Source organism: Tachysurus vachellii, chromosome 15, assembly GCF_030014155.1.
Source record: "Tachysurus vachellii isolate PV-2020 chromosome 15, HZAU_Pvac_v1, whole genome shotgun sequence".
In the NCBI taxonomy this organism is placed as follows: Eukaryota; Metazoa; Chordata; class Actinopteri; order Siluriformes; family Bagridae; genus Tachysurus; species Tachysurus vachellii.
Genome location: NC_083474.1, coordinates 12,627,730 through 12,645,903, shown reverse-complemented (window position 1 = coordinate 12,645,903; position 18,174 = coordinate 12,627,730). Strand labels below are relative to the sequence as shown.

Sequence of the window (18,174 nt, the reverse complement as noted above, 5' to 3'; positions counted from 1 at the left end):
TTACACCATTGTATGTCACTGATTATCACCGGTCTGAAGACACGTATTTGGACAGATTGTGACACAATAATACAAGCTAATTCTTGAGTCATTATTGAGTCACTAGATTTTGAAATGTGTCCAAATTTTCTAACCAAACCAGTAAAAATGGTTGAATTGACCAGCTGGTCAGGTAAGTCTAAAGGATCTAAGACACCAAATCGGAATTTAATGCAAAATAGCCACAAATGTCAACATTAAAATCCTGTCAAACTTATTTTGTTTAAACTTATTTTATAAATTAAACTTAAACAATATAAACTTAAACTTAATAAATTAAACTTAATTTATGTGTATTACTATTTGTCAGTGTCTAATAATAACAATAATAATAACAATAATAATAATAATAATAATAATAATAATAATAATAATAATAATAATACATATTAGTAGTAATAATAATACATATAATACATATAGTATTATACTAATATAATACTATAATACTTAATACTAATAATACATATTAGTAGTAATAATAGTAAAACATAAATAATACAAATTATTTTTATTTGTAAAAATAAAAAAAACAAATAATACAAATTATTATAATATTATTATTACTACAGTAGCAATAAAAGTAAAAAAAAAAGGATTAGTAGTAGTAATAATAATAATATTTTATATTTAATATTATTATTATTATTATTATTATTATTATTATTATTATTATTATTATTATTTCTAACGGACTTGACAAGGAAAACGAAGGAACTTTCTCTTAAAATCTCGCGATACTCCCCGAGAATCTCGCACTGCTAGCTGACGGATATTTATTTAATGTCAGTTAACGTATTCGAGCTCGTTTGTAAACCACTGTCGGAATGTTTGCCTAACCGAGTCGTTGTACTAGTGCTAATACGTGGTAAATTAACGTTCAGTTCAACGTAAGAGAGATTAGGAAGAACACGTTTCGGCGTTTTATTGTGTTTTTTTTTTGCAGCATGTGGTCAAATACAGACCTCGACGCCAACGCCAACGGTGTAATGAGCACCGGTGATGCTACTTTAGACAAACTGGTACATCAGTGGATGAGCTGGGATCAGGTTAGTGTTCATTTTGTTACCCAAGCTGTTATGGATAAGGGTCAGACTTAGTCCTGTTATCTACATCTATACACCTCATAGTGAGTTAAGGTGAGAAACTTCAGGAAGATTTATATTCAATTATATAGAGTTAACACAGCATGGTTGGTATATATTTATATGTAAGTGCATTTGATAGCACACACAATATAGCAGTAAAATAAGAATAAATTCTAGATTTACAAAGACTGATTTGTTCTTAAACAGTGCAGTCTACAGCACTTTTCTGTATTGTACTGAAAGGTATATTATTTATATTGAATTACATCATACAGAGTTCACATAGAGATCTAAAGGGCAGTCTTACTAATTTAGAATATGACCGCATCACTTTGTGTTGACGTTGTTTCTCATCAGTGGTCAGTATTTTATATGGCTACAAGCTGCTGGATTACTGCAGCTAAAGCCCTGCTTTTTAATTCCAATGGCTTCCTTTGTGCTTCGTTTGAATACGATACTGTAAATCGATTGATCGGATGATGGAAGATGATCACTGGACTGTAAAGATCTGCTTCTGAATATCCACCTAATTGCAAAATGAAAGAAAATAGGCTATTTTTCATTTGAAAATGAGCCAGACATTTAAATCAGTCTGCAGTCTAAATTCTGCTGCTGGGAGGACATCTGCAGCAGCGCATTTGGGATTTGTCTAGGTCATAAAGGATTGCAAACTGTAATTAAAAATTATAAGCACGTAAGGGTCTCTTGTGAAAATAGCATTTCACCAGTCATCAATCACATGCTTATAGTAAAGTTAATGAATTGACAGCACCGGCATCCGAGTCTAGGAGATTTTTCATGACAATTAATTTTAGTGCAGAGATAAGGGGTGAATGTCTCTGAATCTTGTGTAGATGGTATTCCGTGAATACCCATTAAAATGTATCTTGTTAAATACCTGCACATATCATTTACACTGTCTATTTGAAATGTCACATTTACATTTTTGAAGTGTTTCTACATCTGCCACCATGTTTCAATATGTGAGGATTAATTGAATATTTTCTTAAACCTACTGGACACATGGATTAGCTGAGATTATAGACAAGATGTCTTAATGATCTGTGTCTTGCACTGATATTCTAATATTTTGATAGTTTTGTTTGTTCTGTGGTGAATATACAAGCTTTAGGGGGATTTAGTTTTTCCGATACTGTTCTTAAAAGTGTATTACTGTTATAAAAGTTCAGAGATGCTAAATAAAACTTGAAATTAACTTGTGCATCATATGACAAAAGGCATTTTCATCTGTTATTGACCTGAAAGGGAAACAAACATTGTCAAATCTAAGTAAGCACATCATGTTCCCACCAGGATGAATACATAAAATATATTTGCTTCAATTGTTATCAACACTGTTTGCATGTTGTCCTCATGTTACAAGCCTTGTGTAACACACCCTATACATGTGTCAGTACAAAAAAGCAGCCATGATGCCACCCAGACATATGATGAGACATGCAATGCAGCTCTCTGAAAGGTGGAATCAGCCGCAGAATGTCATGTGTCTTCTGTGGGGTTGTGTGTAAAGTGAAATTTAAACAGAAGTGCTTTGTGTAAGGACACAGGAGTATATAATGACCTGTACTACTCGTATTTATTATGTTATATTTAGTTGCATTAGCTCACATATGTTAAACATGTTCTAAAGAAAACTCTTCATCTGCTAGATTGTTAGTTAGCTAGATTGTTAGAATCCTGAATCCAGCTTGTGCAGTCCAAATATTCACATAACCTAGTCAAATTCATAGGGTGATTAAAGATTAAACAGCTACAGGAAAAGAGAATGATTTCTAACTCTTCAGTTCCTGTTTCTTTTGATTCATTCTCTCTCTCTCTCTCTCTCTCTCTCTCTCTCTATCTATCTATCTATCTATCTATCTATCTGTATACGGGTTATTATTTAGCATGTATTTTTTTTATTTTATTTTACAGTCTGCACAGTCTAGGCATTACTGCCATTCTGCAAAAAGCAGACAGAGTTTAGGAAGCCTTTCAATAAACAAAAGTAATCCACTGTATGACTGAAGAAATGTAAACAGCTACTAGGTGAAATAAGTTCAGTGATGACGCTACTGTGAAATGCTATATATGTGTTTTTTTTTCTTTTCTTTTTTTTAAATGTTAGAATGCAGCAACACGGGCACAGATTCAAAACCTGGTGCAGGAAACCCGTGTAGAGGAACTCAGGAGGAGGCTGTGCTCACGGATGACTTTTGGAACTGCTGGACTAAGAGCAGCTATGGGAGCCGGATTTTCCTGTGTCAATGATCTCACTATCATCCAGTCAACACAGGTTCATTTTTATATATATAATATGCAATTTATAAAATATATTATACATTTCCTTAAGATTTATATATAATACATCTTTTTATATACATATGGAACATATAGAATCTCACATATCGTCGCTGTATTTTTTTGAGTTATTAAACATTGTATCGTTAAAGTTGTTATTATACCTTATATTGCTATCATATACTGTTGTGTACCAACATTAACACAACATTTTCCCAAAGTCACATTTTATCGGAGATACAAGCTTTATGACTTGGGAGCAGGGAGATTCGAGATTATGATGTCATTGATAAGAATGGTACGGACACAGACGTCGCTGCTGCCAGCAGTGTTCAATAAAGTCTGCGGTCACGTTGAGCCTTTTGACAAGAGAAAAGGCTTCAATAGTTAACCAAAGCTAATGACTGTAGTTACATACATCTTCCTAAACTCTATTTTAAAGGTTTAAGAGCTATAAGTGATGCAATACAAAACACGATAAGCTGATTAGGCTGTCTAATAGGTGGAAATTAGTCTAATCTGCTCGCAAACTTACCTTCGTGGCTCACAGGTTTCTTTCTGCACAGAAGCATTACAGCTATCGATTTTTAACCAAACAGACCTACTCAAATGTATCTAACCTAACTATTTTCACTTGTTAGCATGTTTTACATGCACAGTGCCAAGAGAGGCATTGTCTATAAGTAGGCTGACTTAAAGTCAGTAAAATAATAATAATAAAAACAATAATTTAATAGTGGTATCCAAAACATTCAATTTCATTCAAATATTATATTATAAAAAACATTTTAAAACGTCAATGAACATGTATAATAAGCAGTAATAAATAGATATTTAAAATACATCAATAACACAGATAAACATAGATAAAATCATAGTTAAAGGTATAGTTCACCCAAAAAATAAATTAATAAAGTTCAAATTATCGTTTCACTACGTTATACGGCATGTTTACGTATAATAACGAGGCAAAAAGCCAGCCAGCTTGCTTAAAGTGATGAGCATGACGGTTGAACATAACGGTTTGCCTTGACATTGTAAGATACAATCCTGTCTTATCTGCAATGCACAGGGTTTAGTCCGCGTTGCAGTGGATTGTCTTGCGCTAAGTTCCTGTCCTCAGACGAGCATCAGAACTAGAGGGGGTCAATATTTTTTTTTCTTTGAGCCCCATGAAAATCGCTTTAGATATCACTTTAAGACGTGTTGATTCGTTGCAACTCTTAATCTTGAGGAGAAATATGCCGCGCAGCTCTCCCGCGGAGTGAAGAAGAGGTGGAGTTACGAGATTTCTCAGACAGTTGAAGTGTCCAATGGAGTTAAGAGATTTGCGTTCAAGCTATTTTCAAGACTTTATATTGGTTAATAACTTGTAAAAATAACAGACCCACGTGGGGACTGACCAATAGTATCGATATGTGAAAAAATATGAAATTGACCAAATTTGGACATACGAGGTTTCCGCCCGACAGCGACGATATATAGATCAACATATAGAATCTTCCAGAATGATTGGAATCTTCAAATTAAAAAAGCTTTAGAAAATTTGCTATTTGCAGCTTATTGAACTGATCTTCATTGTATATTTTTCTTTTAAAGACTCCTTGTGCTGTGTTCTATAATTTCTGATGAACTGGAGGAGTTACTGTTGTTTGTTCTGTTTGATTACTAGATTGCACTGTTGTCTTTTCAAAATGTGGAAAACGTGTTGGAAAGACTACAAGATGTAGTCTGAATGTAAGTGTTCTCTAAATCAGTATTGTATGCCAATAACCACCCGTGGTTTCATTATAGGGGATGTATGTATACTTGACTAAATGTTTTCCTGACCTGAGGACCAGAGGTTTGGTGGTTGGATATGACACACGAGCACAATTGTGTAGTGGCTGCACCAGTGAACGGTAGGAAACTAAGCTATGCATTCATAACACATTCATTTCATAATATTTTCACTTGAAAGATTTTCTTGATTGATTTATTGATAAAACAGTAAATCAAGAACAGTAATCAAGAATTGTTTAAGTTTTAGAAACTAAATTTAATTACATGCATGTGTGTTACAGAATTGAAGTCAGATGTTTACAGGCAATATATGTAGACAAAATTATCTCAAGCCATTAGGCAATTAGCCAGTTAGCTTCTCATTTGCAATTGGAATTAATTGAAGATGTACCTTGTGTTCTTTAAGACCTATTTTCACACATGGTGTCTCTAAATTTCAGCCAGGTTTTAGAGCTTTGCATTCTACTCATTTTGTTATTTGTTGACTCTGGGTCATCTGCTCTCTTGATATTCGATCTAAGTGCAGTGTTTGATGCAATTGATAATGAGACAATCTTAAAACACCTTAAGTGTGTAGTTTTTGTAAAAGACCTGGCATTGCAGTGCTTTAGGTACTATATAAATGGTAGGACTTTTTCTGTTGTGTACTCTTACCCGAATTAGTTGACATTACTAGAAATTAGCGAGGAAACCCGTTGCACTAAACCATTTATTTTTACACAGGATAAAACTAAACAAGTTATTTGAACATAGAATCTCAAGTCATGCGATAGACAAATCAAGTTTACATTAGTAGTCCTGAAATTCATTAATTCACATTACTAATATTTTTGAGCATATGTTTTATAAAATAACTATTAAGTTGAACAAATGATTTAGAAGTAGAAATAACTGTTATATTTAAGCAATGTTTTATTTAAATTATACTACTTAAATGAGATTTTATGTATTAATTTAATAAGAAATTAAACAATAACACCATTTCATTTTTTTATTGTTGACAAAAAACAGGTAACACTGCAATGTAAAAATTCACAATGTTAACAATACAGTGTTTAGAGGAAAATACATTATTCAACAATAAAGCATTAAACTGGATAAAAATAAAGGGAAAAGAGCACATGCACACACTCCTGCATGCACTGGTGACAATGTTTGAGTTGACAACTGTTAACTCATATCAATAGAGCAATAAGTATAAGCGCAGAACACTGGTAAATGTTAAGAGCACTTACTGCAGTGACTAGACAATCGGAACAAGAATCTGTTCAAAGATTCACACTGTGCATCTTGAGAACAAAAAACAGGCATGGCTTCTGATGCTAGCTTAGCCCTGATGGTAGTTAACAATTGAAAAATGTTTAGAGGAACACGAACACACAGTATTCAAAAATATGCCAATAGGCATTAAACAGGATAAGCATTAAAACTGGAGCCATGTTTCTAAAACTAACTTTAAAAATTAATTACAGTTTTTCTCAACTGCTTTCAGTCATTTCTCAGATCAGAATTGAAGTTTGCAGATGTCCAAGTGCATTTCTCAAAACAACACGTACAAACTGCACAACATAGTGGATAACCGGAAAATACGCGTCACCTGCTCAAAATGCTTTGTCTATTGTGCAAAAGCGTGTTTTTTTCATCAATCATTGTGTCAGAGGTAGCAGAATCCCATGTTATTTTTTTCAACAATGTGAACATGACAGACAAAATTATTAGTCATGTTGTCAGTATTTAAATTATACTCAAGTCAGGTTTTGATGACTAGAAACCACTAAATTACCGTACTGGTGTGTGTCAATTTACAGTGTCCCTCCGGTAAAAAAAGAAGTTACTCTTGCAAACCATTGTGCATCAACCAGGTGTTACAGTAATTTACATGGTATGAATAGATAATTTTTTTGATTTATTCCATCTAACCTCATCTAACCAATCAACATCGACCCACGTAACAGTATATGGAAGAATCAAAACAAAAGATCAGACTGTATTCACATTTTTACTGTACTGTCAATAATGGTACATACATACAGAAAACAAAGGAAACTACACATAGGCTATTTAACGACAAATGGAAACCTGAAAAAGTGGGAAAGTGGGAAAAAATATACATGTACAACAGAAGGTAAAGGTGAAATTACATGGCAGTTTTCCTATGCGTCATGTTGGTCCTGTGTGCCACAGATTCTTATCCACATCACAACATATATTTTCCCTTGCTATGCACGGTGGAAAGAATCTTCTTGAGTGCTTAATCCAGCCTCTGCATGCATCTGCTGAGATGTCCTCACATGCTGCATCCATGGCAGCCAGCAGTGTCATCCGCGTATGTGGCTGATGATCATAAACCTTCCACCTCCAAGCCAAGAAAAACTCTTCAATTGGGTTCAGGAACGGGGAGTAGGGTGGAAGGAATTCAATCAGCATCCTGTGGTGGTGGACAAACCACTGCCTGATGTCAGAGTGATGGAAACTGACATTGTCACAAATTACTACATACTTTGGTAGATCATCTTGTTTGAGGTCCCTCTCATCTTCAGGAATGACATTTCTATAGAGATTGTCTAAGAATGTTAGGAGATGCTGTGTGTTGTACGGTCCCATAATAGGAATATGAGCTAGCACACCTTGGTCTGAAATATATGAAGTGGATGGTTCTCTTGATTCCATTTCCATTATTAGCTATATACCAGAAAAAACAGTGTGCATAAATTACAGTATTTGTCTTCATTGTTTACAGCTACATCAAATGTAAAGATCTATGAAGTTCCACCAATATTAAATGTGTAGAAGTTACTCTTACTGTATAGTGGGTATACAACATACCTGTACAAACTAGAGTCGTAGCTCTTTCACTCTGTCAGCATTTCTTTCAAAGGGTACATTGTACAGCTACTTCATGGTGATTACATGTCTTTTCAAGACCCTGTCTATAGCTGAAATGCTCACAGATTGTATATTTTCAAAGATATCGTCGTCTTCAACAATAGCACTTTGTATCTCCCTTAGCATTGTTAGACATAACCATGTTGCAAATAGCTTCCTCCTGCTGAGGTGTGAAAAGGGGCCCTCTGCCACCCCTGCGAGGTTGTCTTGCAGTCCTACAGGAGAAAATATACTGTAAATTATAGTAGTATAAGGATCACAGGATTTTGATTCATACAGTAAATAACTAAGAATACGGTATGCATGGATAACGTTGTTCTTCCAACATTTGGCTGCACCCTTCGACCAGCTGACAAAAGCACCTGACAGATGTACAGAACCATTTGCATGTTGTCCAAAAGCAATTGCAATTTGATGAAAACAAGAAGACATTGCTGATATGATGTGAAAAACTGGCAACAGGATCTGACGGTAGAAAGAGTAGTTTTGAGAAATGCAGTTCTGTTGTAAGAAATGACTGAAAGCAGTTGAGAAAAACTGTAAAAACTTAACTTGTATCAACAGAGGAACGATTTGCAATTTTTAACATCCAGTACACGTTTAGAGCAGAACAATGGTAAACTTTAGATCACTTACTACAGAATACGAACAAGAATCTGTTCAATTCCTTTGTGAAAATGAAATTGTAAATTCACAAAACTTAAAACTTACAAAAAGAACCTGTGAAAACAGAGCATAAGAAAACGTTTAGATTAGCAAGTCACTCACTGTAAAATGTTAATGATCTTTTACAGTTTAGGTTGCTACTACAAACAAACAAAAATTAAAAGTTTCAAAAGAAACTTTAAAAAACATGTTTTTGAATGGTTATTTTAATACACCAGAGACATATGCTAGCGTTAGCGGCAAGCACATGTAACGTGCATGCATAACTTATACATGCTTCTATAAACCAACGAAAAATACACCTGAGACATATGCTACCGTTAGCGACAAGGACGTGTACGTACATGCATCCACGCTTATATGAACCAACAAAAAAAATCTTATGCCAGCGAAATTCAAAAGTTGTTACTGGGAACATATAACACTGGCTAATGTTATTAAATGTGACCTGACAGAAATAGCTCATGTTACTGTGAACGGACAGAAAATGAGAAAAAAACTAGCATCGATCGTCACATTTACACCAAGTTAATTTATTAACATTTAACTAACATCAGTTTTAGGGTAATCATTTATTGTCAGAAAGATTTCTATTTATTAGACTATTTACACTCACAGTTTCAAAGTGCTTTAAAAAATACACGGTTTACACGCCGAGGACCGGACAGCATTGTCACGACCTGTTTCAGGCCCCTCCCCTCCCTTACAGAAGCGTAACATACCAAGTTGTCTCTGCTTAACATGATCATTGCACTCAATATTTCATCTGAATAGTGCAAACAACTAATTTGAATTAGTAGTGACAACGTTCTTTTAAAAAACGACAAAGAATATGTAATGGCCACTTAAAATGTTTCATTAACACAAAATCTGGGTTTAGAGTGTGGGTCCTTTTTCTCATCACCTTCTCCTATTTCTTATGGTGTTCCACATGGATTCATTCTGTGACCTCTTGTTTTTCCCTTTTATGCATTTTTTAGTTTCATTTTTTAAAACTAAAACATTGTCATTATGTAGATGATTTCCAAGTTTATCTTCCAAACAAACCAGATGCCACTCGTTAATTTGAAAATCGTTTTCCATGTCTAGCCAAATTCAAGACTTGCAAAATGCAAATGAAAATGAGGTTCTCTTGCTAAACTCTCATGTATCCAACAAGTCACTTCAATTCACTTCCTAACTAACAACTTGCTTAGTCATTCAAGAAATCTTGGTGTTTTTCCAATTTGTCAGGCATATTAATGCCTGATGTAAAGTGTAGCTTCCAAATTGGATCTACTGCAAAATTAAAGTTTTTAAATAATTGTAACAACTTTGAAGTTGTGATCCATGGACTAATTTCTTCTCTGATGAATTACTGTAATTCCCAGTATGTCTGCCAGATTCAGTCCATGTGTCTCAGTTGCAGATGACTTGCAGTGCAGCAACCACACTGGTAATGGGAACAGAGAAAGGGATCATATTTCTCCTATTCCTGTCTCATTAAATTGGCTCCAGATTAAATTTACAGTTTATTTTAAGATTTTGTGTATAACACACTGCACAAAATGGCTAGTAATTATATCCATGATCTTCAGCCATATACAGCTCCAAATCTTTTTGACCCACGTTTAACAATTTTCTGGCATTGCTACCAAATACTAACCAAAATAAAAGCAGAAATAAATTATTCTCTCTACTATTATGCTGACATTTTTCATTTTTAAAATAAAGTGTAAATTTTTTTTTTTTTTTTTTTTTTTTTTTTTTTAAAAAAATGATCCTAATTGACGATAGAAGGGGAATATTTTAAATTACCATTAACTTTTAGGAATTGTGAAAAAACGAGTTTAAATGTATTTGGCTAAGGTGTATGTAAATGTCTGACTTCACCTGTATGTTTATGATGTCTTTCAAATATATTTTTATAGTTTATCTCTGCAGTTTCTTATTATTACTAAAATAATTACCTAAGCAATGTTCAATAATTAACTAAGTGATGATCTCTTCAGAAAAAATGGAAAGTCAGCTCGTTGAATTTATCAGAATTTTTAGCTGGTTTTAAATGAACCTGTAACTATTCAGGACTGTATTTTGTGTGAGTGCTTTATCATCATGCTATAGTCAAAGCTGTAGTTTACTGATTCTGTGGGTGTGAGTGATGCCTCTGAATATCTTTTACACTGCAGAAGTCTTCTTTTTAGGCAGCAAAGCAATAAAGAACACTTTATGCTACTATTACTGTTTGTTTTGATCCCCAACTGGTGTTGTGAGCATTAACTTGTCAACCCTTGTTTTTATGCACACACAAAAAAAAGCATTTGTTAATATTAGACAGGAATAAAATTCAATAACTCAACAATAGGCACCTAAAATAAACACTAGAAATGTGATCATGCAATGTTGATGGACGTGATCATTTGCTCTGCCCACATTTCCTTATTTTTCCACCTGTTTTGGTTGCAGGCTTGCAAGTTTGACTGCAGCAGTCATGCTTAGTAAGAATGTTCCAGTTTATCTATTTTCAACGTATGTGCCTACCCCGTTTGTGGTAAGATGATGTGTTAATATGAACTTTCGTTTTGAATTATGTGCAAAGTTTACTCCTTTTGTTTTACTTAATATAACATTCTAACAATAATGTAACCTTTACAGCCCTATGCACTGAAGAAGTTAGGAGCTGCTGCAGGTGTAATGATAACTGCATCTCACAACAGAAAAGAGGATAATGGATACAAGGTAAGTAGTGGACCTTACTTAATTAGATTTTTAAACTTGTTAAATATAAACTCTTGTATTTTAGACTCTTGTTTGTTTTATTTATATATATGTGTATATATATATATATATATATATATATATATATATATATATATATATATATTACACACACACTGTATGCCAAAGGACAGGGTATAAGTTTTTTTTTAATTTTTTTATTACAGGTATACTGGGAGAACGGTGCTCAGATTTCTTCGCCACATGATAAGGAGATACTACGTTGTATAGAACAAAATGCAGAGCCCTGGGCTGCATCTTGGAATCAAGACCTGGTTAAGAGCAGCTCATTAAGAACTGATCCACTGAAAGATGTTTGCTGCTGGTACATGGAGGAGCTGAGTACTCTCTGCTTCCACAGGTGCTGTCTAACACCACTGTTGGAAAAGAAATGTGTATAGAACATGTAGTTGATTACAGCTGTAATTCTTTTGTTCTAGAGAGCTCAACACACAGTCTAGCTTGAAGTTTATACATTCATCCTTTCATGGAGTCGGACATGCCTATGTCCAGGAGGCATTTCGGTCATTTGGCTTTCGACCTCCAATCCCTGTACCAGAGCAGATGAATCCAGATCCAGACTTTTCTACTGTCAGTTGCCCTAACCCCGAAGAGGGAGAATCAGTTTTGGTGAGAACCACAAAGTTAAACATGAAGACCATGAGGTCTGAAAACAAAACAAGTGTTTCATTGGACAAAAATATGTACAGAAGCATGAATTTCACCCTACAGTTTGAACAAGGTTTTTTACCACATCAACCATGCATTTGACCACATCTGTAAAAGATTTCATTCTACATTCTTTGATACAAAAACATAGATGTATAGCAAAATCAGAAAATCTGTAATGTTCAGTGTTCTATTACTCTATAACTATAATGCTACTACACTGAGCCTTATGCCCAAATTCAGTATTTATGGCACATGCTACAGTTCCATGTTGAAATAATGCACTTTCTTATTCACATCTTGCAGGAGCTGTCTCTTAGACTGGCTGAGAGAGAGGGAGCCCGGATTGTGCTGGCCACAGACCCTGATGCTGATCGCCTGGCTGTGGCAGAGCAGCGTGACAAGTAAGTCATTTTTACTGTTAGGCATGCAAACAGTTACTTTTGTCTACTAATGTATATGTATAATATCTACTAACATTTATGTAAATAAAGCACTTTTTTGGGTACCTTATAAAAAACATGAATATTCCAGTATTAATATTTGATTCATTACAAAAAAATTAAACTCCATATGACCTTTGACTCATTTGTCAAATCATTTTTTAATGAACTTTACTTTGTGGACAAGGGCATTGTCATGATGGATTGGGTTGGAAACTTATCTTCCTCTTCCCAATTAAGTATTTAGGAATATCAAGACCCATGGCCTAAAGTGTCCTACTAATATTTACAATTAGTAATATTTTTGTGAGCAGATGTGGCTGGAAATTTTTTACTGGGAATGAGTTGGCCGCATTGCTGGGTTGGTGGATGCTATTAAACTGGAAGGAGACTCACCCAGATCCAGCTGAGGTTGGCAGTGTGTACATGCTGGCCACAGCAGTCTCCTCCAGAATCCTCAAGACAATGGCAGAGATGGAGGGCTTTCATTTTGAGGTTAGTTAAAACTGTAAAGGAGGGAGATCACCAGTGAGAGTGCAAAACTCTTCAGGTTGTCTTATACCAGTGTATGATAGGTGACATCCACAGCTGAGGTGTCTTAGATTTACATCAGTATATGTATATAAAAAGCTAACACCTTTGCAATGCCCTGGCTTGATCCCTTACTCAATCTCATCATATCAACTTTTGCTAGTTTCTGTGTTGGTGTCAGCCAAAAATACAAATATAATTGCAGTTATATAACTGTAAATAAAGTATACGGTCAGTTCCATCAATCCTGTTCCAGTATGCTTGATGCATATAAAAGAAGGTAAAAAGCTGTATAAGAAATAAAAACTTGAATAGGTTTGCATTTATTCTTAAAAAAAAATCATAAAACATAAAATACACCTTTATAGATTTTATTCATATTTGTTACGTTTTTGTACTCTTGTCAATTGAAAGGCTACCTGTGTCCTGTTCCATTTGTCCTGTTTGACGTTTCACGATCTCAGGAAACTCTACCTGGCTTCAAATGGATTGGAAATAAAATCCACGAGTTAGCTAAAACAGGAAAGGACGTCATATTTTCCTTTGAGGAGTCCATTGGTAAGTGGACATGGACATTTTTAACTAATACTCATATGATAAGCCTGAAGTATACAATATGTCAGTTGATCATGTCATTTCTTTATCAATTGTTTAACATCAAAAGCATACTGGGTCACCAGAAACATGGTATTGTTTTCTCAGTTTCTTGTTTAATCTCTAAATAACAGCACTAAATAAAGTGCTAATTTTAGAAGTATACGCATTTATTTATTATGTGCAATGGCACCATAAACTTTTTTTTATGCTGCCACAACTATGCTTCTCATTGGGTATATGTTCTTTTGGTGATCTGCTATTTTTCCAACAAACATTCCTTTTTGGGTTTGGAGGTGGTATTTGGTAATGGAATTATTCTTAACCTTAATTCTTATTCTGAATTATTAACTTTTAGAACTGGATTAATCAGATCCTAACACAATTTGCCACATAGTTTGGAGTAAATTAGTGAAACTTGAATGTTTTTCACTTGATTTTCAATTTAATATTTAACATATGTTGCCATTTCACATTGTGTGTGTAAAAAGGTATCGTAAATCTTTTATTTTTTTCCCCCTGCCGTTTTAACGGGCGCGTTAGACTTTTGTTTTTATATCTATCCATTGTGTATGTTGTCACTGCTTTGACAAAGCATGTAGAATTAACCACTAGTTGTACCACTAGATGTCAGTATTGAACCACTTATGCGGTTCTTAGTTTCTTACTTAGTTTATTTCTATGCTGATAAAAAATCACCAAAGGTACTTTGAAGAATTAGACACTATAATGACTTTCTGCTAGTAATTTGTAACTTAATTCTACAGGCTTTTCTGTTGTAACTGGCAAAAACGAACTACTATAATATAAGAATTGCTAGGTGAAGAATTATTAGTTCAGTGCTGGCATCTAGTGGTACAATGGAAAAAATAATGGCAAAGTTTTTTTTTTTTTTTTTTTTTTTTTTTTTTTTTTTTTTTTTAATGGCAAGCTTTTTCAAGGTTTGCCTTAAATATTTGATTCAAGTTTAGTAAATTAAAAGAAAATTCCACAAAATACTAACAAAGTGTATGTAACATTTGACCCACGGAAAATCTGATTGTAAAACTTTTGCCTCTTATAGAAATTGTGTAGCCTGTTTGATACCCTAATATATTTAGCAGAGGAAATATATGGTAAAATGAAACGTGTAAAATTGAGTTTGAATGCCTTTAGCTAGGTGTAGGGAAATATTTATTTATTTTGAATTTTTTTGCTTCTTAACTCTCATCATTATTGTCTTTTCAAGCTGTCCAAGCAGTTTTTGTAGCTTGATAAATTTGTGGTTATTAGCTGTGCTTGTGTTGCACCAGGCTTTCTGTGTGGGAGAATGGTCCCTGACAAGGATGGAGTTAGTGCTGCTGTAGTTGTTGCTGAGATGGCAGTGTATCTGCATACAAAAAATGTAACACTTAAACAACAACTTCTAAACATCTATGAAACGTGAGTCTTGCATTATCAGCAATATTCTATCAAACTTGGTTCTTGAATAATCAAACAATTTAACAATGAAATATTCTCTAAGCCTGATGTTTACATGGAAGATTTATTCATGTTGTTTTTGTACTATTTCTTTCACTGTTTTTGCTACAGTTATGGTTACCACATTTCAAGAACTTCTTATGTTATCTGCAATGATGCCCCAACTGTCAAGAGAATATTTTATCGTTTACGCAACTTTGAAGGAGAGGCAGTTTACCCGAAGAAGTGTGGTGGATACACCATTGCACATATCAGAGATGTGACTACAGGTTTTGACAGCAGCCAACCTGACAAAAAATGTGTATGCATCATCTGTCTTGATTTGATTTTTTTTATTTTATAGATGTTTGATATATTATAGGGTGTAATATTTCCTGGAAATGAAATTATATAGACAAGATATTCTTCTTTGTTCAGTCTGCTTTGACGAAATTATCCAACAGTGAGAGGCAGTCGTTGTTGCAAATCAAAGCAAAAGTTAATTGGAAATGGGTCTGTGTCAGGATGACTCTGCCCCTTCCGCACAAGGCCTCACTTAATGGTTCATTACTATAAAAGTCGTATGCTATGGCTGTCACAAATCACAATCTAATTAAACATTTGTTTCTAGATTTTGCAGTGAAATGTTAGACACCCTCTGAATAAATTTAAAGTATCTTTACCAAGGTGCCTTGCAGCCTTTATTTGGTCATCCATCTGTTTGCTACTCTCTTACATACATTAAGATAATATACCTGGTATTTTAGTGTTGTTGTTATCTAGATGTTTATTCAACATCTGTATATGGTACTTTAAATCGCTCTATTTGCAATAATTAATTTTGCCCAAGTAGTGATTCCATGATTCAATGCAGTTTTTTATTGAAGTATTAAAGCATTTGGTAGTTTTAGAAAATATGAAAACACCCTGGTTTAATAAAAGTACATGCTAAAAAGTACAAGTACCAGTATAAAGTGCTGCTTCATTTTTAATGTGGTTTTTTTTTTTTTTTTTTTTTTGGAGTAGGAAAACATCACATTGACCAGATTATTGTGTTTCTAGGACTGGTGATGAGAACTATTGCCAACTCCTGCCACCTTAAATCTGTGATGATTTTTCGGGTGAAAACAATGATACTAAGTAATAATAAGTGATCTGTGTTGGTATGTCCTCTTTGCTCAGGTCCTACCTGTATCCAAAAACAGCCAAATGGTGACATTCACATTTCAGAATGGTATCGTTGCCACCCTTAGGACTAGTGGGACAGAGCCCAAGATCAAGTACTATACAGAGTTCTGTGCACCACCTGGAAAAAGGTAAGTTTATAAGGGTCCTCTCAGGCTGTGCGCACGGAGGGGATTTGAGTGATATTTTGGATACAAATATTGTATGTTCAGTAAGCAGCTCTGAACAGAGAACTAAAGGCTTTTTTTTTATTCCCACAGAGATATCTCAAGTCTTGAAGAAGAGTTAGCAAATGTGACCTCTGCTCTGCTGGAGGAGTATCTGGAGCCTGAGAAGAACAATCTGATCCTCAGATCAGTCTAGCTATGTAGCTATACTAGCTATGTAGTAGTATGTAGGAGCAATTGGCCAGGCATATTATTTCAATGCCTGGAATCTTCTCTTAATATAAAACGATTTTCAGCTTTATTTTATTGTTGTAAAGGTCTTGGGTCTTAGTTGAAACAGTCAACAAGCATGGTTGTTTCTGCTATTATGATTTATGTAATTTAACGGTTATATTGTCATTATGTTTAAATGTGTCTTTGTTCAGTAAACCACAAGGCTTTATCCCTGTCATAACATTTTAGTTAATTATAAGAAACCAACAATTCATTTGGCCTGAAATGAAATGTTTTTCTGTATTATGATGTGATGTAACTGTGGTTGTGATAACAACCTGGGTTATTTATTCACAACTTGGTTCCTTTCACTGAAATTAAAAACAGATTCTGCACAGGGGTACATTACGTCTTAACTGGCTAACATGCTACTACGACAATAAATAAAGTGGCACTACTCTGCTTTGCTGCTTTATAGATGGGGCAGATGTTTTAATGAAAACATCTAGGATTAACTATATAATTTTTAATTCAGTGATGCTTAAGTTAACAGTTTTTATCCAGTACTAAATACATGAAGAGTGTAGATTTTGATTGCAAACATTATCCAATGTAGTGTATTTCATTCTAGTCAGGCACTACATACCTCTGTGTGCACCAATGGTTTGGAAAAATCAGTGCCAGTTGTGATAGAATGCATGGTCAAAGTTTGCTCATTTTCCATACATTTTGGTGTCATTAATAATTCTTGGATAGGGACAATTTTGTAGAAGACTAGGTGTGCAGACTCGGTCCCTACACAATTCAGAAAATGGAAGACCCCCTAAATCACCCATGAAGGAATGAATTTTAGCAATTGGATGATCATTTGAAATGGGACTTGAGGTTTGCATACAAGTGACTTGCTCAGTAGTTTATAAGGCAGGAAGACTACTGCTGCTTTCAGTTTCCTGAATTCTTTATGTAGTATTCAGCTTGCACTATAGATATCTATTTTTTTTAAAGCAATGTATAAATACTGCCAAGAAATGTTGAAAGACTGAATATTTATTTTGTGTTTTCTTCACTTTATACATATGGGCAGAAGCATGTAATTTTGCCATTGTAAAGTGGAGCAAAGAACCTATTGTTTTAAGTAAATCACCAAAAAAGAACATTTTCCTTACAACTTTATCAATATTATTGATGAGTACAAAATAATTATTTATTTGTGGTGATACTCCAGCTATATTTAATATATTACATTGTTTTATTTACCAATTAAGTGTGATGTATTGAATTAAAGAAAATATCCAAATCAAACTGCAGTCAAAGAATAGATTTTTATATATTTTTATCTGTAAAGTATATTACAAAGCCTGTAGAAGGACATTTTGTCTCTGTTTAACTAACATTTTATAAATATAAACATTA

The 18,174-nt window shown here is 34.0% G+C and overlaps 1 protein-coding gene across 1 annotated transcript; it reads left to right on the top strand.

Moving 5' to 3' along the window:
• The first annotated feature begins 813 nt into the window (after positions 1–813).
• On the top strand, positions 814–18,063 carry pgm2l1 (phosphoglucomutase 2-like 1). Its single transcript, XM_060888703.1, has 14 exons — positions 814–1,088; positions 3,256–3,423; positions 5,223–5,329; positions 11,208–11,292; positions 11,397–11,480; positions 11,687–11,880; positions 11,960–12,149; positions 12,495–12,592; positions 12,946–13,126; positions 13,627–13,720; positions 15,049–15,178; positions 15,329–15,518; positions 16,379–16,512; positions 16,642–18,063. Exons 1-14 carry the CDS (start codon positions 987–989, stop codon positions 16,742–16,744), a joined length of 1,860 nt encoding a protein of 619 aa, XP_060744686.1. The 5' UTR covers positions 814–986; the 3' UTR covers positions 16,745–18,063.
• The last annotated feature ends 111 nt before the right edge of the window (positions 18,064–18,174 follow it).

Excerpts from the sequence above, each read along its gene's own strand:
- pgm2l1 (XM_060888703.1), top strand. The coding sequence starts at position 987 with ATGTGGTCAAATACAGACCTCGACGCCAACGCCAACGGTGTAATGAGC. Across the intron at positions 3,424-5,222 it reads CTATCATCCAGTCAACACAG|GGGATGTATGTATACTTGAC; the intron begins GTTCATTTTTAT and ends GTTTCATTATAG. Across the intron at positions 16,513-16,641 it reads TGTGCACCACCTGGAAAAAG|AGATATCTCAAGTCTTGAAG; the intron begins GTAAGTTTATAA and ends TTATTCCCACAG.